The 25,603-nt window shown below is 47.9% G+C and overlaps 1 protein-coding gene across 6 annotated transcripts in view; it reads right to left on the bottom strand.

The window, feature by feature from the left end:
• Positions 1-25,086, bottom strand: part of PRRC2A (proline rich coiled-coil 2A) — a 40,735-nt gene extending 15,649 nt beyond the window's left edge. For 3 of the 6 annotated variants that reach the window (XM_080991540.1, XM_080991542.1, XM_080991545.1), the window contains exons 1-15: positions 24,884-25,086; positions 10,036-10,204; positions 9,543-9,720; positions 9,329-9,428; positions 7,378-7,450; positions 6,883-7,026; positions 5,889-6,025; positions 5,682-5,761; positions 4,181-4,320; positions 3,982-4,072; positions 3,457-3,685; positions 2,266-2,695; positions 1,234-1,469; positions 600-960; positions 263-473 (exon numbers count right to left, since the gene is read on the bottom strand). In XM_080991540.1, the coding sequence (XP_080847666.1) occupies positions 263-473; positions 600-960; positions 1,234-1,469; positions 2,266-2,695; positions 3,457-3,685; positions 3,982-4,072; positions 4,181-4,320; positions 5,682-5,761; positions 5,889-6,025; positions 6,883-7,026; positions 7,378-7,450; positions 9,329-9,428; positions 9,543-9,720; positions 10,036-10,147 (2,522 nt within the window). In that variant the 5' untranslated portion in view covers positions 10,148-10,204; positions 24,884-25,086. Of the gene's footprint in view, positions 1-262; positions 474-599; positions 961-1,233; positions 1,470-2,265; positions 2,696-3,456; positions 3,686-3,981; positions 4,073-4,180; positions 4,321-5,681; positions 5,762-5,888; positions 6,026-6,882; positions 7,027-7,377; positions 7,451-9,328; positions 9,429-9,542; positions 9,721-10,035; positions 10,205-23,361; positions 23,484-24,883 lie in introns of those variants that run through there. The other 3 variants (XM_080991543.1, XM_080991544.1, XM_080991541.1) reach the window with 3 other exon arrangements.
• Between the last annotated feature and the right edge of the window lie 517 nt (positions 25,087-25,603).

Below are 25,603 nucleotides of genomic sequence, written 5' to 3'. Positions count from 1 at the left end.
CCACTGACGACCCCAAGCAGTGTCAGCTGTCACTCCAAACTGCCACAAGTGGCAGGAGACCCTCAACCGCTAGGGATAGGACACAAGACAGTGAGCCCATCCCACTCTCATTACAGCAGTCAAGAAACTGTAAGGTCCTCAACTCCATGACTTGCTACGTGGTTCCAATAACAAAAGGACCTTTAAAACGAACATGGGACAACCTCAGCCTCCCCCCGCTGCGAGATCTTGCTCCCGGCCTACCCAACAGACGTTTGCTCACCGTAAGCCCTTCTCTTCCTCTTCCTGCTGCCGAAGGGATGCCGTTTGAGACCTCGAGTCTGCACCGGAAGGGGCATTGGTGAAGACATCTCCAGCCCAGGCCAGCTTGGGATCAACCGGCGGAGTGCCACGCTCTCGGAGGATCGAAGGATGGCGTTCAAACTGCTCTGAACTGGAGCCCCCGCTGTCTGATCGCTCACGGGGCAGGAGACCTAAGGGGTGAACAGAAGACACACCCGTTGCGAGTCAGGCCTACCGGCTCCGACAGTCTTCTAAAAGGCTGCCTGCTCAACTGCACTTGGGCGAGCCTGGACTTCCTTTTCTTCAGCTCTACTTACCGGAAGGATGGACCCCAGGGGGGTAGAAGTCTATGGGGGGCCGCCCTTGCATCACACGTGGGTCCATGTAAGGCGGAATCATCATCCACCGAGGATCAAAGTTCATCTGCGGCATGGGGGGCGGCCTTCCAATGGAGCCGGGGTACATGCCTTTGGGCGGGGCCTGCTGTGCTGGAGGCGGGGCTGGGGGTTGCTGCTGCCCTGCTGGCCCAGGCTGAGCATGGACGCTGCCTGAGGGCCCCATGGCAGCCAGAGGAGCCCCTGTTGCCTGCTGCTGGGAAGAGGAAGCCATCGGGGACTGGACTTGGCTGTGTTGTTGCTGCTGCTGCTGCCATTGCTGCTGCTGCTTCAGTAACTGCTCCTGAAAAGGGGGTTGGGGGGCAAAGAGGAGAGAGGGCTCTTTCAGTGACCTCAACAGCACACTAATGAGAGACCTCCACTTCCTGCGACGCGTGTGTCGCTAGATGGAGAAGTTGTGAGTTGCTCAGGTAGCTGCGAGGACATCAGGGGGTGTCAGAGACTCTAGTCTAAAGACTCATCACTGCAACGGAACCTCAGCCAAGTTGCTTCCTGATCTCGGGCCCCACCCCAACTGATCCTTCCCCTGTTAGGAGCAAGTGCCCAGCCCAAGCACCTGCCTCCACCCCCGTACCTGCTGCTGTCGCTGGAATCGTGGAGGCAATGACTTCTGGTACTTGGAATAGCTGAGGGTCTGAGCCGGAGGAGGCTGGCGGGCCTGAAGGACCGTCTCGGCTTTGGGCTCCACCTTGGCTGGGGCAGGAGCGGCCGGGAGAGCAGGACCAGGCAAGGTGGGTGGCTCTTCCCGCACTTCGGGGATTTCCTTGGGAGGCGGAGCCACAGCGGGCTCAGCTGTTGCAGACGTGCACAAGACACAAACAAAAGAAAGGCAAGCTTTGTGAGGCAGCAGGCGGACTCTGGGTTCAACCTTGCTGATCTCTGGAGCCCAGGGTGGGGAGCCTGCAGCCCTCCACAGGGAAACTGGGGCTCCCAATTTCTGGCCTGGCCTATGGTCAGGGATGATGGCAGCTCAGAGTCGAGCATCGCATGAGGGGGCCACAGATCCCACCAAATCAGCAGGCAAGTCGGCATGCTGCATGAACCTTGTTACCAGGGACATGGGATGCTGCCTGACGCCAGGTCAGGCCTCTGGGCCACCTAGCTTATCCCAGACTCACTCCCAGCTGAAATCTTGGGAGAGCCGCTGCCAATACAGTACTGAACTAGGTGGACCCAATGGTAAGAACTCAGGAGGAAGACGACGCGACAGCTTCCTATGTCCCTATGACTCAAATGACAGCAACATCACCTGACAGCTTGCCATGTGTGTAATGGCCGCTGCAACACACAGCACTGGGCTCCTTTGGGGCGGGAGGGCAACGCAGCAATTCAATAAATTAAAAAAGTGGGAGATTTGTACCATCGGCCTAGAATCATTTGGCCATGAGAAACACAATGTGGCATGTCTGCAGGCAGATCAGGCAAAGGTGCCTCCCTGTTTTCCTTTTATTGCATACTTTGGGCTTTCCCCCTCTCATTTCTTGCCGTTGTTTCATTGTACTTTTCAATCCGATGATTTTTCACTTTGGTTGCTGACTACCTTAGAATATATCTATATAAGAACACCAAAAATAAAAGCCAAGTTTACCAGCGCCGGAGGAGTCCAAGCTGCTCCTGCCGCTGCCGCTCGCGACAGCACTGTGAGGTTTGCTGGCCAGCACGGGCTCCTCTTTCTCCCTCTTCTCCTCGGGGGCGACTGGGGCAGCCGGCGGGTTGGGGGGCACAGGGGTGGGAGCTGGAGGGGGAGGGGGAGGAGGAGCAGCCACAATGACGGGAGGCGGCGGCTCCTTGGGAGGCTCGGGCTTCAAGCGCTTGTCGGGAGCTCCAAACTTCTCATCCAGGCGCTTGAGCTTCTCGGCGCAAGCCGCCCGCCGCTCCTCTTGCATGCGCCGCTCCTCCTCTTCCCGCCGGCGTCTGGCCCGCTCCACCGCGGCAGAGATCTCCGAGGAGGACTGCTTCCGCCGCTGGCGCCAAGCTTCGTCCTCGTCTTCTGGGGGGAGCGGCCGCAGTGAGCGGTCCTGGATGGCAAAGAGAGAGAATCCCTCGCTCAAAGCTGTTCCGCTGGAAGGAAACCTGAGCTGGAAGCTCAACTCCCAAAAACCCTCGAGGAGAGCAGAGTTTGTCCCTGCTCACACCCGTGTTCCCTCACTAAGAAGCCCAAAGGCCCAAATCCAGGGATCGAAACATCCGCATGGAAGCTGCTCTGTTCCTTCACGGCTTCATCCCTTCAATAACTCCAGCGTGGAAGTTCTAGTTAAAGCTGAGATAGAGTGGGCTAATGCCAAGTGCCACCCAAATGCCTATTTTATTTTAGCCGAAAAGCAGAGCATAAATCAAAATAACGATGCCAACGTGCGTTGTTCCGGCTAAGGAAGTCTTTTTTTACAAGAAGAGAAGAGGAGTTTGGATTTGATAGCCCGCTTTATCACTACCCGAAGGAGTCTCAAAGCGACTCCTTTCCCTTCTTCCCCGACAACAAACACTCTGTGAGGTGAGTGGGGCTGAGAGACTTCAGGGAAGTGTGACTGGCCCAAGGTCACCCAGCAGCTGCATGTGGAGGAGCGGAGACGCAAACCCGGTTCACCAGATTACGAGTCTACCGCTCTTAACCACTACACCACACTGACATTCGTTTCACTGGTTTACCTGGAAACCCAATGCAATCTAATGTATGCCCCTTGAATGAGGAGACCTGGGTTCTCCACACTTTGGCCCGCCTGAATAGCAGCTGCCAACCGCAGGCGCTCTCAAGCAGGACTTGTAGCCTGCATATACTCACCGGGAAGTCATTGGGTTGCCCCCAGTTGCCCCGGTTGGGGGGTGGCGGCGGCGGAGGTGGCGGTGCCCGGACTGCAGCGGCAGGTGGCGGCGGTTCTTTGCCACCTTCTGGGGGACGTGCGTTTTCGGCCCAGGCTGCTTTGACGAGGGGTTGATCCTCTTTTGGAGTTCCAGCCTTCTTGGTGTCTGTGCCCGACGACTGGCTTTCTGGGCCGGAAGCCTCATCATTGCTTGGGGACAGAGGTGAAGAGAGAGGTGTCAAATGGGGCCACTTAGATCCTGCACCCTCTGCTCGGAGCTGGCGGAGGGGCAGGGAGCAAGGAGGGCACATGCGCAGGAATTTTTGTGATGTAGCTGCAGCCAGGCAAGAATGACTTTTCTGTAAGATGATCCCATGTGGCTCAGGGCTGCAGCTCAGAAGCAGGCACCTGGGGGGGGGGGGTCACCCGTCTCACAAAACCAACATGCTTTGTGACAGCTGCATGGAACAAACTCGGTTATTGGCCATACCACTGCCTAATCTTACCGGTTCTCAGTGGTTTCTTCATCAGACTCTTTCCCGTCCTCTTCATCGCTGAATTTCAGCTTCTCAGTGTAGTCCACTTCTTCGTGGGCTCCTGTGGGAGACAAATAGGATGTCTTTTGATTGACAGATCCAATAACAAGAAACTCTTCCAAGAGTCCCAGCTCTTGTGGGTAGCTCTGTGCTTAGGCTCTTCCATTACCTGCCCAGCCTTCATCATTCTCCTGGTCCAGCTCATCAAATTCTTTCAGGTCATCCTGCTTGAGGACAGGGGGCCGGCTCACAGGCTCTGACCCGCGCGCTGCAGGCTGCGAAGGGCGGGGTCCTGGAAGCCGCTGGAACCTGGAGATGATGGAGATCAACAGAAACGTCACACCTCTGACTTTCCTTGCTGCTGATCTAAATAATAACGTTGCTCTAACCCCAGCAGAGCAGTGCAGTGTAGCACTCCAGGCGCTGAAGGACCAAAACTCCCACCATTCCTCAACACCAGCCATGCCAGGAAATACTGGAGAGCTACAGATTCCCTGCCCCTGCACTAAGGGGACCAAAGGACCAAGTACTAGTACCTCGGGTTAAGTACTTAATTCGTTCTGGAGGTCCGTTCTTAACCTAAAACTGTTCTTAACCTGAAGCACCACTTTAGCTAATGGGGCTTCCTGCTGCGCCGCCGGAGCACAATTTCTGTTCTCACCCTGAAGCAAAGTTCTTAGCCCGAGGTACTATTTCTGGGTAAGCGAAGTCTGTAACCTGAAGCGTATGTAACCTGAGGTACCACTGTACTACGAAGTAGTATCTGCCTTCCCTTGTGTAACAGCCAGTCTTTTCCTACATGGAGTCAGAGAGAAGGCATGAAGATTAGGATTTTGTGGTGCACCGGCCTCCAGGCCATATTTGTATCCCATGCTGCAGAGAAATCAGGAGACAGTCTTGAATTCTACTGATTCAGTGTCAGCTTCTGATGGTGCAACAGGAAGTCTATACAGTGGTACCTTGGGTTACATACGCTTCAGGTTACAGACTCCGCTAACCCAGAAATAGTACCTCAGGTTAAGAACTTTGCTTCAGGATGAGAACAGAAATTGTACGGCGGGAGACCCCATTAGCTAAAGTGGTACCTCAGGTTAACAGTTTCAGGTTAAGAACGGACCTCCAAAATGAATTAAGTTCTTAACTTGAGGTACCACTACAGAGGAATTCTCTTCCATGCGTGAGCATGGTGGGAGCAGAGAAGGGAAAGTTACCCCTCTATATCCTCCACTATTTCACAGATGCCACTTCCTGCTCCCTCCAGCTTCTGATTGATCCGCTCAGCCCAAAGAGACTCCAACCACACACTTTCCCTTTGTTGTCCACCTGCTCAATTACAAGCTTAGTTCTCGAACATTTTGGCTCCTAAACGCTGCAAATCTGGAAGTGAGTGTTCTGGTCTGTGAACTATTTTTGGAAGCTGAACATCTGATGGGGCTTCAAAATGTTTCAGAAGTCGAACAGACTTCCAGAACGGATTCTGTTTGACTTCCCAGGTACGACTGTACAAGGAACCCAAAACATCTGGCTCCAGTTACGAAGATCTGACAGCAATCTCCTGCAGTTCCCCTCACTTGCTCCTGTTCCTGGTCCTCTATATACTTTCCCCTTCTGCCACAAAGATCACTTGCCATTATCACATTATTATTTTTTAAATTCAAAAAACCCCTTACCTCTGCGCCTCTGGTGTGGGGTAGCGGTAAGGTCCCTGCGGCCCATATGGAGGCGGGAACGGGAGGTACGGGGGATACATCTGAGATGGGGTAGGGGAGAAATTGGTTACTGGAGAGTTTCCCTTCTCTCTTCCGTTTCCCCTGCCCTCAAACAAGGAAGCAGGTGGCCAAAGTAACTTGGCACCTCCTCTTCCGCAATATACTTACAAATGGCGGCATCATCCCCCGGTAGGGAGGGAACTGAGGCGGGATGTTGGGCTGCAGGCCAACCCCAGCCCGTCCGTCCTCGGGCACCAGCTCCCCGTCAGTGCCCCGCCCACCTCCATCCCGCCAACTGGTAGCGTCTGCAAGAGATTGGGCGGAAGAGAAGTTAAGAACGTAAGATGTATCTGGCTGGATCAGGCCAGTGGCCAACATCCTGCTCTTACAGGGGCCAACCAGATAATATAACGCCCATGGAAATCCTGAAAGCAGAACCTAGGTGCGATACCTCCCCCCCCCAAAGCAACTGGCATTCAGAGACAGACTGCCTCCAACAGAGAAGCCTATCTCCATGTGGCCATAGTGGCTAGTAGCCTTGACCCTCACCCATTTTTAACTATGTGATATGTGAAGAAGGGCTTTGTTTTGTCTGTCTTCCCCCTTCCTCCCCACAGGACCGCCTCTCCTGGTATGCCCCGCAAAGGACCTTAAGGTCCACAAATGACAACATTTTGGAGGTCCGCAAAGTGATTAGATTGGTCCCAGCTAGGGCCAGGGCCTTTTCAGTACTGGCCCCGACTTGGTGGAACGCTCTGTCACAAGAGACTAGGGCCCTGCGGGACTTGACATCTTTCCGCAGGGCCTGCAAGACAGAGCTGTTCTGCCTGGCCTTTGGTTTGGACTCAGTCTGACCCTTGTTTCCCTCCCCTTATGGTTTTGATGAGGCTGCATTTTAACCCGTATTTTAAATTGGGGTTTTCCCCCTATTATGTTTTTACTGTAATTTTACTGTCGTTAGCAGCCCTGAGCCCGGCTCTGGCTGGGGTATTAATAATAATAATAATAATAATAATAATAATAATAGTAATAAGCTTCATTAGATGTCCCCAAGTGAAGGAGGAGAAAATCTTCTGGCAACGGTTGACAATGACAATGCTCCCCCCACTCCCAGCTTGCTCTGGGGCCCAGAAGCAACGGACGCTTGAGCAAAGCCACTCACTCTGGGGGCGGAGGTTTGGTCCGGGCCCATACGACGCATCGGTAGTGTCCTTTTCTTTGCCAGCTTTGTCCTGGTCGCCAGCCGCCTGCAGGGTCGGAAATTCCTCGCGAGAGAATCGCGACAGTAGGCTTGATCCCTTTCCACCTTGACATCAGAGAAAGAAAGCCCAGGTGGGTCCTTTACAAGGGCCTCTAACACATCTGGGGCGATGGCAGCCCACCAGAGTGCTGAGCACCAGGAGTTGGGCCTTTTTGTTGGTGGCCCCATATCTCTGGAATACCCTTCTCCAGGGAAATACACGTGCAGCTTTCTCTGCTGGTCTTTCCAAAAAGTTTGATGTACAATGTTTTAGGAGTGGCAGCAAAAAATATATATGCTGTTATAAATTTTTTAATAATAAAATAAATGGTGGTGGGAGCAGAAACATACAGATTCTCATCTCTCCAAAAGTCTGAGGTCCTAGCTTCACACAAAATTAGTTGGAAGACAGCTTACCATCTCCTTGCGCTCCATGGGTAACGCTGGCCTGCGCCCAGGACTTTGCCCCGCTTGCTACTGTAGGGGGATTCTGAAACAAGAGGGGTGGGAAGTCAAAACCGACTGACCTTTTTGCCAGCTTCCTTTTGTCAAGCGATCTCCAAAACTGACACAATCTAAAGGTTCACGTTGATTCATTAAGAAAAACCCCACAAATCTCACGGTTAAATCAACCTGGGTAAAGGTAGAGGGACCCCTGACCATTTAGGTCCAGTCATGGCCGACTCTGGGGTTGTGGCGCTCATTTCGTTTTATTGGCCAAGGGAGCAGGTGTACAGCTTCCGGGTCATGTGGCCAGCATGTCTAAGCCGCTTCTGGTGAACCAGAGCAGTGCACGGAAACGCCGTTTACCTTCCCGCTGGAGTGGTTCCTATTTATCTACTTGCACTTAGACGTGCTTTCGAACTGCTAGGTTGGCCGGAGCAGGGACCGAGCAACGGGAGCTCACCCCGTCGCGGGGATTCGAACCGCCGACCTTCTGATCGGCAAGTCCTAGGCTCTGTGGTTTTAACCCACAGTGCCACCCGCGTCCCACAAAGCAACCCAAGCATGGCTCAAATGCCTTTAGAATAGGGGCAGCCAACACAGTGCCCTCCAGAATGTCTATCATCCTGAACTATTTACAGTGATGGTTAGGGCTGATGAGAGCTGGAGCTAAACAGCATCTGGGGGCACACTGACTTCTCCTGTTCTAGAAAGTAGCAAGGTTGGCTAGGGAGTTCTAGGGTAGCCCTGCCCCTTGCTGTGCAGTTAACATGGGTTTTGTTTTGATATAGCACTAGACTATGGTTTAAAGCAGGGCTGGGGAGGCCTCTGGGCTGGATCAGTCCTGTCTGCTCTGACTCAACTGAAGTCTGGTTTCATCTGGTCTGCAGTGATGCAGCCACACTAGAAGGAGAGAAGAGTCTGGCAGGCACGCTCAAGCCCCGAGGCCAAGCCATGTCTCAGCTGCCACACTCAGTGGCTGGGCCTCTAAGCTGACTTGCAAATGTGCCTGGTCTCACTCTCCCCAAGAGAAAGGAGGACAAAGCAGACAGCAACCAGGGAAAGAAGCCGAGTTTCCCAACCCCTGGATTAATGAGCAGGCCTTGGACTCATGAGCAACCTTCTCCCTCTTCTATTGTGCCCACAACTGAGGCTAGAAGCTTTTGTTATACACAGTTACCCGCTATGCCCAAACCCAGACAAACGGTGATTAGTCTTAGCGATGTTTTAGGAAAACAAGGCAACTTCAAACAGTCTCATGATTCTAGCTTGTTTTCATAAGGCACGGGTAATGTTAGATCTGCACCCAAAACTGTGACTAACGCTTCGTCTCACTAAGCTTGAACACTCAACTGCAGGCTTCCAGAATCTCATGACAGCCGTGCTGGAGGAGGAGAAGGAAGCGCGTGATCCAGAGGCTTGGGCATGTAATGCTAAGCCATAGTTTAACACAATGTCCCAAACAGTCACAGAGTGAGCAACAATAAAGCCCAACTTTCTGCAAAAGCTTTGATGCCAGGAAAAAAACTAAAAAAAAAACTACGCAAAATCTGGACCATCAGTTAGGAACTATAGCACATCCATGCCAGAAACTGCAATCTGGAAGCAGGAGAAAGGCTGTTTCTAAGAGGAAAGATAGGAGGTGCTTCTTAGCCAGTCCTGAAAGAGTCCTTCTTCTGATAAGCTCCTGCCTCCTGGTAGGACTGCACCCATGCATGGACTGAATGGCGATTAAATAGGGAGAGAACTGGTGCTTTTGCTGGGGCCAAACAGAGGGGAGAAGGGACTGGAGCTAGGAAACCGTGGCTCTTTGCAGAAAAAGCGTTATGATCTGTTAGGCTGGAAGCTGATCCACACGACTGTCCAGAAGAGGAGAGCTTCTGATTGGGAGCCTGCAGCACCCCAGTTCTTGCCCTGGATTTACCTCGGGGGCTGTTGGGGGTCGTTTCGGTGGGTTTGAGGCAGACGTCTGTGAAGCCGGCGGCGACTGCGATTCCGGCGGCTGAGCTGTCGAGGCATCGGTACTGGAGACGGGAGGAACGAAGACGCCCGTTGAAGGAAAGGTTGGTGGAGAACGTGCCTTCCTCCTCCCCACCACCCGGAAAAGCAGCGTCTGCGCCCCTCTGGCTCCCTCTTACCTCTTTGGGTCTGGCTGTTCCTGCTTGCTTGCCCATCCTGTCCCGTCTTTCGGCACTAGTGAGACGTTGGGGTCATTGCCTTTGTTCTCCGCTTTTAAGCTTGGCAGGTTTGCAGGGGGTGGCATGCGCCGGGCAATGGCAACTTTACCGAGACTCTGCAAGCCATGGCGGGGAGTAACTGTAGGGGAAGGAGGAGGCGGGGTCAGGCACAGTCCTTGAAAGCTCCGCCCTCTCCCACCTCCCCCAGCAAAGCTTCCCTTACCGACCCCACCCCTCCCATGAACTGCTGCAACTACCAAGAGCTTTCTTGCCAAGTCCCAAATTGGTAGTTTCAGATGTACTCAAGGAGGGAGCAGCTGCTCAGGGCGCTGCGAGTGCCATCAAGGGGGCATCAGAGACTAAGCACATTCATCATGGCAACCGCCTCCTCCTTTGAGAATAGCACTCAGAAGAAAATACTCCCCCCCCCCCCAAAACACAGAGGTCATTTTACCTGTGGGTTTCTGTGTTTCTAAGGATTTGCCCTTGTATGTATCAAACAAGTTGAGTGACGAATACTTTTTTCCATCCTTCCCCTTTGCTGTTTGCCCCAAACGATCTGACATTGCGCTGTAAGGTCATTGAGTACGATGGTTCCTCCTGGCTCCCTGCGAAACGTGCCACTGTTGGGAAGAGGTTTGGGGAGAGTAAGAGGACGAAAGCTCAATAGTCCCAACTCCATCCTTCCCCATCGATCGACAGCCACTTGACAACAAGCTCTTTCCTGTACAGACCCTACAAGCATGGGGAGAGGCACTTCTATTTCAGAGCAGCCCATTCAAGTGGAGTAGAGACATCTCCTATGGTCACAAAGAGGAGCACCCAGGCTGGACTGAGAAGTGAAACTGGGTGGGGTGACCACCCCATGAACGCCCCCCCCCCCGATCTCTTTTGCACTGTATCTTTTAGATTGCTAGCCTAAAAACACAGATTTACTAGTGATCACTGTGAGCCACCTGGGAACCTTTTCCAGGTGAAAAGGAGAGTGGAAGTTTGACTTCCCTGGGTCAAACATGCCATGAAGCCAGGAATGCCTTCAAGCAGACAACGCCCCACACTTTCAACTGCAACACAGGATGGGGCTCCATGCTCCCCAGTTTTACAGGAGCTCAGGTAACCCCACCCCATTTACTTATTTTCAGATATTTCAAAACTGACTTTCAAGTCTAGTCTCCCAAAGACAACATGCAACAATATACTACCCCATTAAAAAGGGCTTTTTAAAAACCACAGCCCTGCCATCCACATAGCATGTTAAAACAACCAGTTCAAAATGCTCAGTTACAGAAAAATGTAATTTAAAATATAACTAAGCCCAGCAAACCTAAGAGAAGGACAATGAGAAACCACCAGCAGCATATACAATACCACCTTTGGGTTAAAAACCAGAGAAGAGATACATTTTCAGACGTCTGTCTCTTGGGAGGGAATTCTTACAAGGTAGGAGCCACCACTGATAAGGCCCTCCTCTCTCTAGCACCTGCTAGCCTAAGTCACCTGGGAGCTAGGCCAATGAGGAGAACCAAAGCTTATTGAAGAACAGCTTACTCCCTTCTCAAAATCACAATCACATTTACAAGCTAAAGAAACTGTTGCTATGGACTTTGTTTAAATTCACTGAGCTATCCCCTTGGGTTCCAATTAAAAAGCCAAGTACTATTCAACCACTTGAATACCGACGACACATATTTGCATAACATTGCTGGCGACAAACTAATCACAGTTGTTAAATCTATGTTTCATAACTGTTAACTAATTTCTAATTTTTTTTTTGCAATTGACCTAAGTCTCTTTCCATCACAGTTCACCTGGACAAATATATCTGAACAGCCAGCCCCCATCCATAAATAGGATTAGCAACATCTGTCAGGGATTGTTTAGGATTAAATGAGTCCCTTTCCACCCAACACATACACACCCATGATTATTTAACAGGACTCTCACTTTTCCCCTTGAAGCTCCTACACAGCTAAGCAGAGGAACTAGAGACAGAGCTGCATGTTACAGCGTTGTTAAGAGTGTCGCACACCTTCCCAAAGGTTCAACATCACAAGGCAGGTTCCAGGCATGGAATTTATGTAGCTTATCACTCTAAACAGGGGTCAGGAGAGAGAACAGTGATTTCATCCTATCACACCTTAACCTACATAGAATATTTGTAATGCTTGCCTCAGAAGTGAAATATTTCCCCTATGCTGTCTCACTGACCTTATGTTCAGCTTGTGGGATTCCTAAACACACCTGGTTGGTCACTGAGGCAAACAGGATGCTAGACTAGGGCTCTTCCTACGTTACTGAATAGAGAAACAGGCTTTGATTCACTGCTTTTGTTAAGAGGGCCATGTACTGAGTTTTTAAAAAACCCAAAAGCCTAAAATTTAACAAAATGCCATTTTCAGGGTTCTCCCCCCCCCCCAGCAGCAAACTTGAATCTTTTTAAAAATAATAATACACAGTGCTGTACTTTAAAAACTTATTTCCCCACATCCCCCAAATAGCAACAAATCATTTTAAGCAATACAACATCAGAACATGCCCTTAGTTTGCTCTTTGGAGTGAAGTTGAGAGGAACCGACAAATGAACTGATCTCAGTGACGGGCGCAAGGTTGGGGGCAAGCAAGGACAGGAGCTTGCCTGAGACATTGAAAGGCTTCCACTTTCACCGGCAAGAAGGCAGCAATAAAACCAGTCCTACAACAACTCTGATGGTGGAACACACACTTTGCAAGGACAACGGAGAAAGGGCAAGGAAGAGGTTGGGAGTAATGAAGCTGCCTGATTTAGTGTCAAACTGTTAATCCAGATGGCCTAGTACACATACTGTGACCTGCAACAACCTTCCCAGCCTGCTACCTAAGCTGAATTCAGTCTTAACAAGGAATCACAGAATGGAGAGTTCAACCGACCTCCTGCAATGCAGGAATCTCAACTAGATTATACATGGCAGATCACAGCTAACGAATCCCTGACACTCAGCCATCCAACCTCTGATTAAAAACATCCATGGAAGGACAGTCTGCCACCTTCTGAGGGAGTCTGTTCCACTGACAAGCAGTTTTTACTGTCAGAAAGTTCTTTCTGATGTGTAGCTGGAATCTCCTTGAAGCCATTGTTGGGATCCTACCCTCCAGAGCAGAATAAAACAAGCCTGTACCATTCTCCATATGACAGCCCTTTAGATATTTGAAGATGGCTATCATTTCTCCTCTCAGTCTCCTCTCTTCCAGGCTAAACATACTCAACTCCCTCAATCGTTCCTCACAAGGCTCGGTTTCCAGACCCTTGATCATCTTGGTTGCCCTCCTCTGCACACGTTCCAGCCTGTCAAGATCCTTCTTAAAGTATGGTACCCAGAACTGAACACAGTACTCCAGGTGTGGTCTGACCAAGGCAGAATAGAGCAGAAGCTGCCTTCTACAGTGGGCTTATCCACACTTACCTTTCCCCCCTGTTCTTTCCAGGCACAGGTCTGTGCTTAAAAATTCTGTGTCTGAGCGCTGGGAACTTTTTTTGGAGGGAGGGAGCATTCCACGCAAAAACCACTCTTTAGTGCTCAATCAGAGCAAACATCAATTTGGGTTTTCCACGGATTGCAGTTTGCTCCGATTGAGCTTTAAAGAGCAGGTTTTCGAGGGGGAAAGCTCTGGCAGCAAAGTGCTCAGACCTAGAGCTCTAAATGCAGACCGTACCTGAAATTTAAGTGTGGCTAAGCCCAGAGTCAAGCCATTATAGTTTCTCCAGCCCTTCATTGTCTACTCTGCCTAACAGCAGACAGGTCTATCACAGCCTGCTCCCTGAGATGATTTAACAGGAGATGCCAGGCCTGAGCAGGGGACCTTTGGCATGACAGGGAGGGCTGGGGAGACTGAGGGGAAGGAGAATTTGGGATGATACAGAAGCAAGGGCAAGTGGGAGAGGAAGCTGGTGCGAACACAGGGGTGGCGAGTTGTTCCATTAAGCTGCAGCTCCATCTCCTTTGAAGGGCATCTGAAACAAACCACAGGAAGCCATGTTCTTTCAGCCTCTAATTTTTAAATCAGATTTCATAGTTTGCAAGGCCAGAACGTCTACTCTGATAACAGAACAAATAGAGATGACCAAGCTCTTCAAGAAGTCCTTGATGGGAAAGATCCCCACATCCTTCATAAGCTGCACAATGACACCATTAGGAAACTATGTCTAAATTTAAATGATTGACTGTGGGGAGGGGGTAAGCAGCTTCTAACCCACAAAGCCATTATTCTTCAGTTACTGGAGCAAATCCTGCATTTACAACCGAGTGTGGTCTGGCAGCCTTTTGGAACTGCATGTATTTTTGGCCCACTGCCCTTCCTTTTGCATGACATGCCATCATATGAGCGATGTCGTAGTTGCACAAAGTGGGTGGGTAATATTCACGACAGATCTGTTCACCCTGAGCTGTTCGAACAAGTGGAAAGATTGTTGGCAACCACGTGGCACAATTTACTGTATTATGTATTGTTGCGTTTGTAGTTTTTATGCATGCGTTTTAGCCATAAGGCGCTGCCCTGATTTTGTGAAGAGAGGTGAGAGATAATTGGTCAGTGAGATTTTTACTGAATAGAGCAAAAGGCCATAACCGGTACTGTTTAGTCAAAATATTATAAAGACACCAAAGGGAGGTGCCTCCTTGACCCTGGCAGGTTTTGTTTCAGCTTACCTTAGGAACCTGTGGATTCCTGTTTCTCTCTGTAGGATCAGGTCACCATACAAGACTCTGCTCTGGAATCCTGGCCTTTGGTGGTAAGGCTGGCAAATATGAGGAGCAGGGCCATTTTTTAGCACTCGCTCTATGGAACGTGGCCCCTAGGATGGCCATTCCAGACCCAATAAATTGTGGCTTTTAGAAAATAATTTGTGGCCACTAGACTTTGGATCACTGGTTGACTTCCTTGATTTTTTAAAATCTCTCTTCACTGGTTGATACTCCTGTGGCCTTTTAAAAAGCAACAATAGTGCTTTAAAACTGGGATGCTGTGCATTTCTAGATCTGTGCCACATGCATCTGCTATTAAATGCCTTGAGGACCACTTAAGGTCAGGATGGTGTGATTTTTTAAATTTTTATTTTTCCAATCAAATTGAAAATACGTTAAGCTAGCTGGCAACTACTGGGTGCTAGTTTGGGCTTTGCTTACCTTTGCTTTGCAACTGAACTGCCTGTTAAAGGGAGAACAAACAAAACCACTCCCAGAAGAAAAAGCATAATTAATCAACATGGAAGCAGCTGCAGTCAGTGGCTGTGAGTGCAAGGTAGTCTCTGCTTCGCTTTCTGCTAATCCCAAATTTGTGGAATCTTTTCTAGGGTGGCATAGGTAACAGGAATCCCATGAATGAACCCTAACCACCACAATGGCAGAAACACATTGAACAACATTTGCAGGGTCTGCAAGCAAGTGCCAAATGGGCTTCTGTACATGGGAGGTTCTTATTTCTCTTTCCTGATCTCTAGTTCCAAGATGGATGAAACTTTGGGGGCCAGAACAATCAAACACCTCTCAACTTCTATATAAACAAGTTATTGGATGGCTTGGCAGTTTGGAAGCATCCACTTGCCAGGGCTCTTTTGCCTCACACAACCCCTAGTCCTTTACTCCAAATTCCCCTACAACGTCTATACAGTGGTACCTCTGGGTGCAAACAGGATCCGTTCCGGAGCCCCGTTCGCATTCTGAAGCGAATGCAACCCGCGTCTGCGGGTGTCGCAATCCGCCGCTTCCGCACATGCGCGTGACGTCATTTTGAGCGCCTGCGCAAGCGGCGAAACCTGGAAATAACGCGCTCTGTTACTTCTGGGTCATCACGGAGTGCAACCTGAAAATGCTCAACCTGAAGCACATTTAACCTGAGGTATGACTGTACTAGGGACGCGGGTGGCGCTGTGGGTTAAACCACAGAGCCTAGGACTTGCCGATCAGAAGGTCGGCGGTTTGAATCCCCGCAATGGGGTGAGCTCCCGTTGCTCGGTCCCTGCTCCTCCCAACCTAGCAGTTCAAAAGCACCTCAAAGTGCAAGTAGATAAATAGGTACCGCTCCAGCGGGAAGGTAAACGGTGTTTCCGTGCGCTGCTCTAGTTTGCCAGAAACGGCTTAGTCATGCTGGCCACATGACCCGGAAGCTGTACACTGGCTCCCTCGGCCAATAAAGCGAGATGAGCGCCGCAACCCCAGAATCGGTCACGACTGGACCTAATGGTCAGGGGTCCCTTTACCTTTACCTATGACTGTACTACTCGCCATATTGTGCCTGCTACTATTGTAGGAATAACTGCTTTTCACAAGAACGCAAACATCCCAGTAAGTAAACCATGCAAACGGAGCGGAAGTCACCAATTTAGAGAAAGAACGATGGCTAATGTTCCACCCAGCTCTTACAACCCCATCCCACTGTAGTGTGACTGAGGAAGAGACTCTAAGGCAGTCAATGCAGATAGGAGCAGGCCAAATTCTCAGTGCCTCCCATCAAGTTCTATGTTGTTGTTTTTTAGGGGGAAGTATTTCATTGGCTGGGCCACAGAACTCTCCATCTCTCCCCTACAGCGTCAGAAACTAGCCAGGCGTGGGTCCAATTGCGGCCAAGTGGAGATCTCTGGATGCCAGGTAGGCAACTGGGGAAAGCAAAATGTTGCTTAGAGAAGGATCTGAAATATTCTCCTCGAAGCTTGAATTTGTTTTATTCTGGATTGTTTTGTTTGATGTTGAATGTGTTATAAAACCACTTTGAGATTCTTTAAATATAAAGCGACATAGAAATGAAATTAATTAAAACCCCCCCCCACAAAAAAAGGGACTTAAGACATCCCATTGTGGTGCTGTAACCTAGATTTAAGGTGCCATTTGGCAATTAGCTTATATACCTGAGTTTCTGTTCCCCAACCTGCCAATCTTGGGTGATTTTATTTAGCTTATATCAAACACGCAGAACTGCATGTTTTGAGTGTCAGGAGGCAGGCAGGAAAACAAATGCATCATTGCAAAGGTTGGCAAAATGTCGTAAGAGGAGCATTTGCATCTTGAAATGTGAAGTCATGCAAGCTATGGCTAACTCAAAATACAGTTTGTGTTGGGAATAAATTAACTTTTTTTTTTTAACTCAGCATTTCAACACCACCCTTACCTTGGAATTTTGGTTTGGCTGAGGTTAAGACGGACTTGCCAGTGACTAGTTACATATTAGCAATCAAAATCGGGGCTCAATTCTGAAAAGTTACATTTGAAAAGATGCAAAATTGCAATTGTCACAGAGGAGAAAACACAGGTCCCTAATCAGAATACCACACTGCTGCCCATTTAACTCCTTAAAAACCTGGAGTCACGAAACATGCTTTACTGTATTAGAGATTTGCAAACTTCTAAATGCCCTCCCCCAAAACCAGCAAAAAAACACCCCATTTCCCCTCAAAAATTGGAAAATAAATTATTTGCTTTATGAATGATGAATTTTTCTTAAAGACTAGGTGCTTATATATTTAGCCCCCCCCCCCCGATTTCTAAAACTGTAACAGGAAGACTTTTATGCAAGCCCATGTACAGTATCAGATTAGTGCAATTGCTGTACACCGAGGACAAGCAAGTCCTGAGTTATACACTGAGATTACAACTCTCAAATGCAAGAGCAAGATGCATTTCTGCTCTTGGAGGCCACACCCTTTGTCACAAGAAAAGGAAGGAGGATTCAATGCCCTCTCTGTCTGTGGCCTTCCTCTTGTTGGTGGATCTTCTTGACTAGGCTCCAAAGAACTAGGAATGGGAGGAAGTACAGGGAAATATAACTTTGCTGGCGTCCAATTCATGCTGCTGCACATCTGTTGGATCCATGTTAAGCGAGGAAAACATTGCTCCTGCACTTGCCTCGATTACAAAACAAGCAGCACACTTAGGACTCAGTGTTGGAAAGGTATTTTCAAACACTGCAGGTAATTGACCAAGGAATGCTGTCTGGGATTCCGCCAAGCGTACCTCTCCTGCAACATGGTGGCAAGGTTTTTACACAACCCAACTCCCTTGCTTCTTACCCACTTCAGATTCACCCAGCTCCTGCAGCATGTGAAAGAAACTGGTCTATTTTTGGAAGTACTCACACCAAATCAAGAAATAAACTGTGAAAGGGGAGAAGTTTGTTTCAAGCTGGGCAAACCTTCCCTTTCTAGAACTGCAAGAGAAATATGATGACAAATATGGAACAACCGAAACTGATAGAGCTAGCTTAGAAAAAGAGAATGATTAAATTTCATGTAGCGTTCATCTGAGTTTTGTTTCCCCTTCCTCCTTTTCTTAGCTACTATTATTTCTGCTTGACACTGTGGAAGACTGGAGAAGACATAATTTTCAGATTAATTATCTGTTTTACTGTAATGTTGGTTGCTGTGTGTGTGTGTGTGTGTGTGTGTGTTAGTTATGCCTTCTCCTCCAAAACTGGCAAAACCAAAGAGATGCTGGACTTCTTACTGAACTGCAGCTTACAGCTCCATTTATAACTAAAATTTAAAATAAAAAGGAATTTGTAATTACAATGGTACCTTGGTTCTCGAATGGCTTGGCTCCTGAACAAATCAGCTTTTGAACGCTGCAAACCAGGAAGTAAGTGTTCCGGTTCATGAATGTTTTTTGGAAGCCGAACATCCGACCCAGCTTCCGATTTGAGCGCAGGAATCTCCTGCAGCCAATCAAAAGCTGTGCCTTGGTTTTCGAACGGTTCTGGAAGTTGAACAGACTCCCGGAACTGGTTAAGTTTGACAACCAGGGTACCCCTGTATTGTCAGAATGAACTACTTTTAGTATACCACACATGATGCCAAACCAGGTTTTACAAAATGCATTTTGTCTTCCACACCCAGCTGGCTTACTGTGTGGTCTCGTTCCTGGAGAAAGACGCGACTCTCACTGAGCATGTGAGCCAGGGTTTTGATGTGTAGGGTACAGAGGAGAAAACCAAGCCCTATGAGGAATGGTTAAGGGAGCTGGGTATGTTTAGCTCAGAAGAAGACTGAGAGGTGATAGAAGAGGGTTGTCGCATGAGAGGATGGAGCAAACTTGTTTTCTGCCACTCCAGAGGATCCAAACCAATGGATTCAAACTACAAGAAAGGAGATTCCAACTAAACATTAGGAAGAACCTTCTGGTGGTAAGAGCTGTTTGACAGTAGAACAGACTCCCACAGGTGGTGGTGGACTCTGCTTCGTTGGAGGTTTTTGAACATAGGTTGGGTGGCTTTTTCTCAGGGATTCTTTAGCTGCAATTCCTGCATTGTAGAGGGTTGGAAGAATGACTCTGAGGGTCCCTTCCAACTCCACAGTTCTATAATTCTATGTTCCTAAAGGAATAAAGTTCTTTCAATATGTATAGGGTACATAATAAAGAAGTGTTACACTTTTTCAATTTGTCCAAAAAAATAAATCCCAGTCCCTTCACCCCAAAAATGATTTTTTCTATGGTTTCTACATTTACAGAAATTTTACAACTCTAAACACATCAGTGGCTATTTGCAACTAAGATCTGTCTCAGTCTAGTACTAGGCCCAAGACTAGATATACTAAAGGAGTACAGTTGTACTTCTGGTTACAAACTTAATTCGTTCTGGAGGTCCGTTCTTAACCTGAAACTGTTCTTAACCTGAGGTACCACTTTTGCTAATCGGGCCTCCTGCTGCCGCCGTGCGATTTCTGTTCTCATCCCGAAGTAAAGTTCTTAACCTGAGGTACTACTTCTGTAACCCGAAGTGTTTGTAACCTGAAGTACCACTGTAATCAGCTCTTTTGGTGAACCCCATTCATTTCCCTTGTTGATGAGAATGAGCTGAGTTGCGCACGTCCTCCTCCTATTACTGCACATGTGAGGGGAGAAGCTTCCAGGCCTGGTTGATGGCAAACCATTGCACATGCGAGCATGGCCAATCAAAGGCGCTTTCAGAGTAACCATCTGGGTCTAGCTAGCTTTTCCTTCATACTGCAAACAACAGGGTTTGGACCAATTCAGTGTATTACAGCTCAAGTAGACACATCGGCTGCTTTTACGGTATATTTGGTTTCAGAAATGGCATGTAGTCCATGAAGAACCAACTCAACCTCTTTATCATAGAACTTAGGGGACATATGATCATAGAATTGTGGAGTTGGGATGCACTGGTGCATTAACATATTAGCCACCTGCTCGATTAACAATAAGCCTTAATGCTGCTGGGTTTTAATTGTGTTTTTATCTTTTTGCCAATCACAGCAAGAAAAAGCTGATGGGCACATTACAGCATGAAAGCTCTAATAGCTTATTGAAACCACAAACTGAAGGAACTTCACAACCACGTTATGAGAGAAAGAGCTAGCTCCAATGAATTTATGGGAAAACTCATGAAGATGTATGGTAATGCTACTCAAACACACCACCCAAGTCATGTGGTATTACACTACACTTAAGCAGCTCCTACACCTACCCAATACAGCAGGGTGTAAGGGTGAGTGGGTCCAACACACACTCAACTTCCTGGCCACTAGATACCAAAATTACCATCAAAAAGTGAATTCTGCACCTAATGAAGACCAATGTTTTACCTACACACATCAAAACCACTACCCCACCCCAAATACAGTGGTGCCCCGCAAGACGAATGCCTTGCAAGACGAAAAACTCGCTAGACGAAAGGGTTTTGCGTTTTTTGAGTCGTTCCACAAGATGAATTTCCCTATGGGCTTGCTTCGCAAGACTAAACGTCTTGCGAGTTTGTTTCCTTTTTCTTAAAGCCGCTAAGCCGCTAATAGCCTAATAGCCGTGCTTCGCAAGACGAAAAAACCGCAAGACGAAGAGACTCGCGGAACGGATTAATTTCGTTTTGCGAGGCACCACTGTATAAGCTAAAAAATTACTTTGTAGGACAGCAAACATTATTAAGTAAGTTTGCAAATGAAAATTAACACCAAGACTACTGATGGATTATATCTTTTGACTCATCATTTTTACAGAATGAGTAATATTTGCTATGATGTACACCTCTTGCTTTTTATGTGTCAATCCTAAAAATGTAACTCAGCTACAGGAAAAGGGGAGGGGGAGTCTTTGACACATTGTGTTCATAGATATACTGAAGAATACATTTAAGATTCCAGTGGCGGTTAATCCATTACCAGGCACATGTCACAGTTAAGGCCTCCTAACATCTAAATCATAATTATACTTAATTACAAGCCCTATCTGTAAAGTGTCATCTTGAAAGAATAAAGGCTCAAAAGAGCACTGTACTATCATCAGACTACTGGGGGCACTATCAATAATGACTGCCACTCTATTGGTCACCTAGAATCAAATTCATTTATAAACACTCCTGCAGAACTCACCGTACTGAGAAATCTTCCCTTCCACAATTTATTGTTTTATTTAAAGGTGACAAAGTGAATCAAAGATGCTTCATAAAACAAAACAACACAATTTGGGTGTAAAAAAAAATTGAAAATTTTAATCAAACATCATGCAATGTTTAAAGTCAATTTATGCCAGCCGATGCTGTAAAAAGATGTTCTGGCCATAATTCAATTATGTGTACACAGCCTGTCAGGCAATCAGCAATCACACTCCATCAAGTATTCAGGGAAGAGGGGGGCTCTAGAGGTAGGCCCCCCCCCAAGCTTCTTCTGTCAAAACAGCTATTCAGCATTATTGTCTGATATCCAACCATAGTTGGATTAGGCCTGGGACCACTACACAGCACCCATATGACCATGCAGGGGCCCATTAGATGGACCAGGGCAATTGCGTTTGCAAATGACTTACATATATAAAAAACAAAATGTATGAATTTGTATGAGCACATTACCTTATAAAGTATCCAGTACTGCACATCTATTAAGAACACTTGGACCACTTCACTTGCCTTATGCTAAAAAGCAGAGGATTCTGACCATAGATTACTACTGTTCTGTTATCAGAGTTAAGATAATCATGAATTGATGCTATTTTAGTGGGATTTTCTTTTAATAAACTGTTCTGCATTGCCTTTTGAAGAGACATTTAGTGTAATACCACCGCCCTCTTTGTACCTTCACTACATAATGCATAGCTAAGATGTCCAATTCCCTCAGCACTGCACAACCAGATATAATGGCACCTGAGCAAAAACAAGCCAATAGCAGTTTTAAAAATAGCACACCCTACTAGTTGCAGCTGATTTTTTTATTTAATTAATTTATACGGTCTTTCTGGAATCTACATTGCCAACCCCATTCTGCTAGGATTGCATCCCATCCTTCTGAGCACTGGCTGTTCTTTTATTGTAAATCCACACGTTTGAAACGAGTTTATACATCCACACATTTAATAATTCTAGACATTAAAACCTCAATTTAAGGATTTTTAAAACTGGCTGATGAGAGGGAAAAGGAAGAAACACCCTCCCCCCCCACACGCACCAAAAAACCCCCCTCAAAGCCACCCAAAAACTGAATCAGCAACCATTAATTATTAATACAGTATATTCAATTTATCTGCAGAATCCCAAAGCTGCATTAGAGAGGAATATCTTTCTAAAGTCAAAGAAGACACTCCTAGTTTGAAACCATGTTAACGAAGAAAAAACACTATGTGCTCAATTAGCAAACATAAATCTGAAATTAGGAGTAATTGCCATGGAAAAAAAACCAACCCCCCTAAATTCCATCACCGGAACAGGGAAGCACCAGATGAGAGAGTCCTCCTCGAACAACCATTTTATAAAAAGGGTGGTTCTGAATCAAGCAGAGAAACAAATAGGCATCACTTCAGCAACCCCTCCCCCTTGCATTTAGCACCCCAAAATGAACATGGAAAAACTGGGATCTAAGCCTATAGGAGAACTGAAAGGGGGGGGGGGGGAGGCACTCTCACTCTTCCTCACAACCAGCACCAGCAACCCTGTAAATCTGCATGAAAGGGCTTAATATTTAGGGCAAATTTGCTTGTCTTGAAATGCAAAACCTGGCAATTAGATTTCATTTCTAACCCTTTCCTCAGAATCGCCATGCTCTCTTTTTTTGTGCACGGGTAAACCTGGCAAGGACCCAGTTAAGACACTCGTCAAAAAGCTACCTTGGCTTTGGCTACCTAATTTTTTCTTGGGGTGTGTGTGTTGTGCCTTTTAGTGGGAGGGGGGGGAAAGAGGACCCCCTTCTTGCTGCATAAACACACCCATTATTTTTAAAACCACCCCATTTTGAGACTTGTGGTTCTGAAATGAAAGGGAGCCATATTAGCTCACTTTTTTGTGTGTGTGTCACCATACACCCTTTGCAAATCACTATCACCCCACCCTCTTGCCACAATGCTGGGAAATTTGAACTCCACTTTTAAGCTAAATTAATTCCGGCTGTTCTGTTAAAAATACCAAAAAGGGATGGGGGGGGTGTATACAACAAGAAGCCATTAATCTTTTCTAACCACACAAGTCATGAGGACGACTTTTCCTTCCAATCCACTGTGTTTGAGCGTGCTAGAAGAAACAAGGCTTTAGATTAAGAAGCCACTCTCCCTTTTCCCAAAGGCACACCCCTAGTCTCAATACTAGCTTCAAAGAGAGATATTCATCACCCCCAAACAGATAAGATTTTCTATTTAAATGACACCCAACTACTGATATTGCCACTGTAGTCCTACCATGTCTAGATTTTCAGCGATACCCCCAAACCATCATAAAAGCTGCCTGCTTAACAGGTTTTGCTTTCTTAAGTGCAGCTGCAATAAAACGGGTTTTTATAACTCAGCGGTTCATCTCGCAATTAACACGGCTGTAACTTCATGACTACCTCAATATCGCCCTTATTTAGGATATCTTCTCAATCCCGCGGGGTACTAGCGTAGGCAATGAAGACGATGATTTAGCTGCCCTCTTCAAATAGTAGTGGGGGGCTGCCTTTAAACCATTCTCTCTTTTTTAAAAAAAGGCCACACCTCCTGTCCCCTACTCCACCCATCCCTTCCGACATTTGGATTTTTCCTGGGGAGAAAAATGCTTTAATACATTACAGCAAACCTGAAGGCAGAGGTTGACTTAAATTAATGATATAGCTTATATACAGCTGCAAACCTCAAGAGCCTTACAGTATCATGCTCTAAACACACACACACACCAGTTTCTATCAAACCACATCTCCCCTTTCCTCCCCAAAACATTTGGATGCTTCTAATACTTTCTTATTTTCAAGAAACTCCTTTATGTATAAAAAACTGGATTGCAATCAACTTCACCTCCTCATTCCAATAGTGCCACACATCTCAAATGTCGGTACTATACTGTAGGTATGCTGGGTAGAAAAGTGTCCCCACCACCACCACCCTGTGGTATTTTAGACCACAAAAAAATCAAAATAGAAATTAATACAAAATACATAGGGCGAAATGCAAAGGGATAAAGGAACAGCCAGATTCAGACTCAAATTTCTGTGCTCTCTCTCTCTCATACACACACAAAAACCAGCCCTTTATCCCCTGAAATATCAATTTAGATTTCATCATAGGTTCTAAAGGGGAAATCTTTTAGAGGCACCAGATAAAATGTTGTGTGTGGTGTTGGGGAGGGAAAAAGGAAACCCCAGCACCCCCAAATACAGCCTCAATACTTCAGACCACCCTAGAGATGGATACTAGGCGATCAAGTGGGCCTTATAATCCCCCCCACCCGCATTAAAAAAGCCCCACCTGCTCCAGAACCATCTTGGCCCTTTGTATTTCCACACCTCACACACGGCCCTCTCCAAATTTAAGATAAATCGCACCCCCCCACCCCACAAAAAACACCAGGTGTGTCGGGTAATGGAGGATGGGGGGGTCACAACTGAACTCCACCTGAAGCCTCAAACCCCCAAAGGCCTGTTAGCGCGCCCTCGTCAATAGCACCCCCCAACCCGCAGGTTCCGCCGTCGTGTGAACAGCCAAGCCCGGGTTGCGGGGGGGGGGGGTCCAAGGCGAGAGTCAGGAAGACAGAGCACCCTCTTCACTCTCCCTTTGTAGGCGGCTCTACCCCGGGGGAGGGCAGCCATTGGGAGCCCGACTGCCCTCCAGTGGGGCAAATACCCGCCTGGAGCCACAAGGGCAGCGCTTTGGGAAGGGCACGGCTGGCCATGGGGAGCGGGGAGAGGGGCCTGAGGGGCGGATGGACGCGGATTCAGCTACGGGGAGAGCGGCCGAGGAGGATGAAGTAAGGGACAAGATGGCGGAGGCCTGAGCGCTCTACCGGCTCGAGCCGACCTATCCTCTTCCCTCGCACCAGCGCCGCCCTGCGAGCGCTCAAGCGGAGGGTTACCGGGGGCGAACCAGGCCGATACCCACCTCGTCTGATCGGGCTCGGTCCGCTCTATCCGGATACGAGCTTCCCGGGGGCGGAAGGGAAATCTAGGCGGAGGATGGAGGCGGATTACGCTGTCCCCCCCTCCCCCTTGCTTTGTAATTTGTCCAAGGCCCGATGCGGCAGCCTCGGCGTCTAAGCACCGACTAAACGGCCATCCGGGTCCCAGGCCCCGGCGGCGGCGGCGAAGCCACGCCCCCACACGCTGCACGGGAGGCGGGGCTAAGGGGGCAAAACCCCGAAGGAAGGGAGTTCGAAAACAGAGAAGCGGGCGGGCGGGGGTTCGAGGGAGTTCAACGGGCAGGTGTTGCAAAGGGAGTCTGGAAATTCGGCGTAATCCGTGCAATAGCGGGGCGGCTCCTGATCTTTCCTCTTTCCCTCACTCTTTGCAAAGCAGAAAGTGGTTGTATTTATTTAAATAGGGGCCATTGGAGGTTTGAATTCCAGCAACGCGTTGCAAAAGCAAACCGACCAGAGTGGCAGTGATCCTGGATGTAATCTTAAACGGTGCCTAGGAGCTGTTTGAATATATATGGGTGTGCAGTTTTAAGTACGCATAACATTTCTTTTTTTCACCAGGCCTTTGGTTCTTAATTATCTGTGGCCTCCTTGAGTGGGTGAGATGTTTTAATCCTGATTTTTTTTTTTTTTAGGATGTTTCATATTTCTCCTTACCACTTTGTTTTTTTTTAATGCTATCTAGA

This window comes from Podarcis pityusensis (genome assembly GCF_964106645.2).
Source record: "Podarcis pityusensis genome assembly, chromosome: 2".
Taxonomy (NCBI): Eukaryota; Metazoa; Chordata; class Lepidosauria; order Squamata; family Lacertidae; genus Podarcis; species Podarcis pityusensis.
This window is presented reverse-complemented; position numbering and strand designations above follow the sequence as displayed.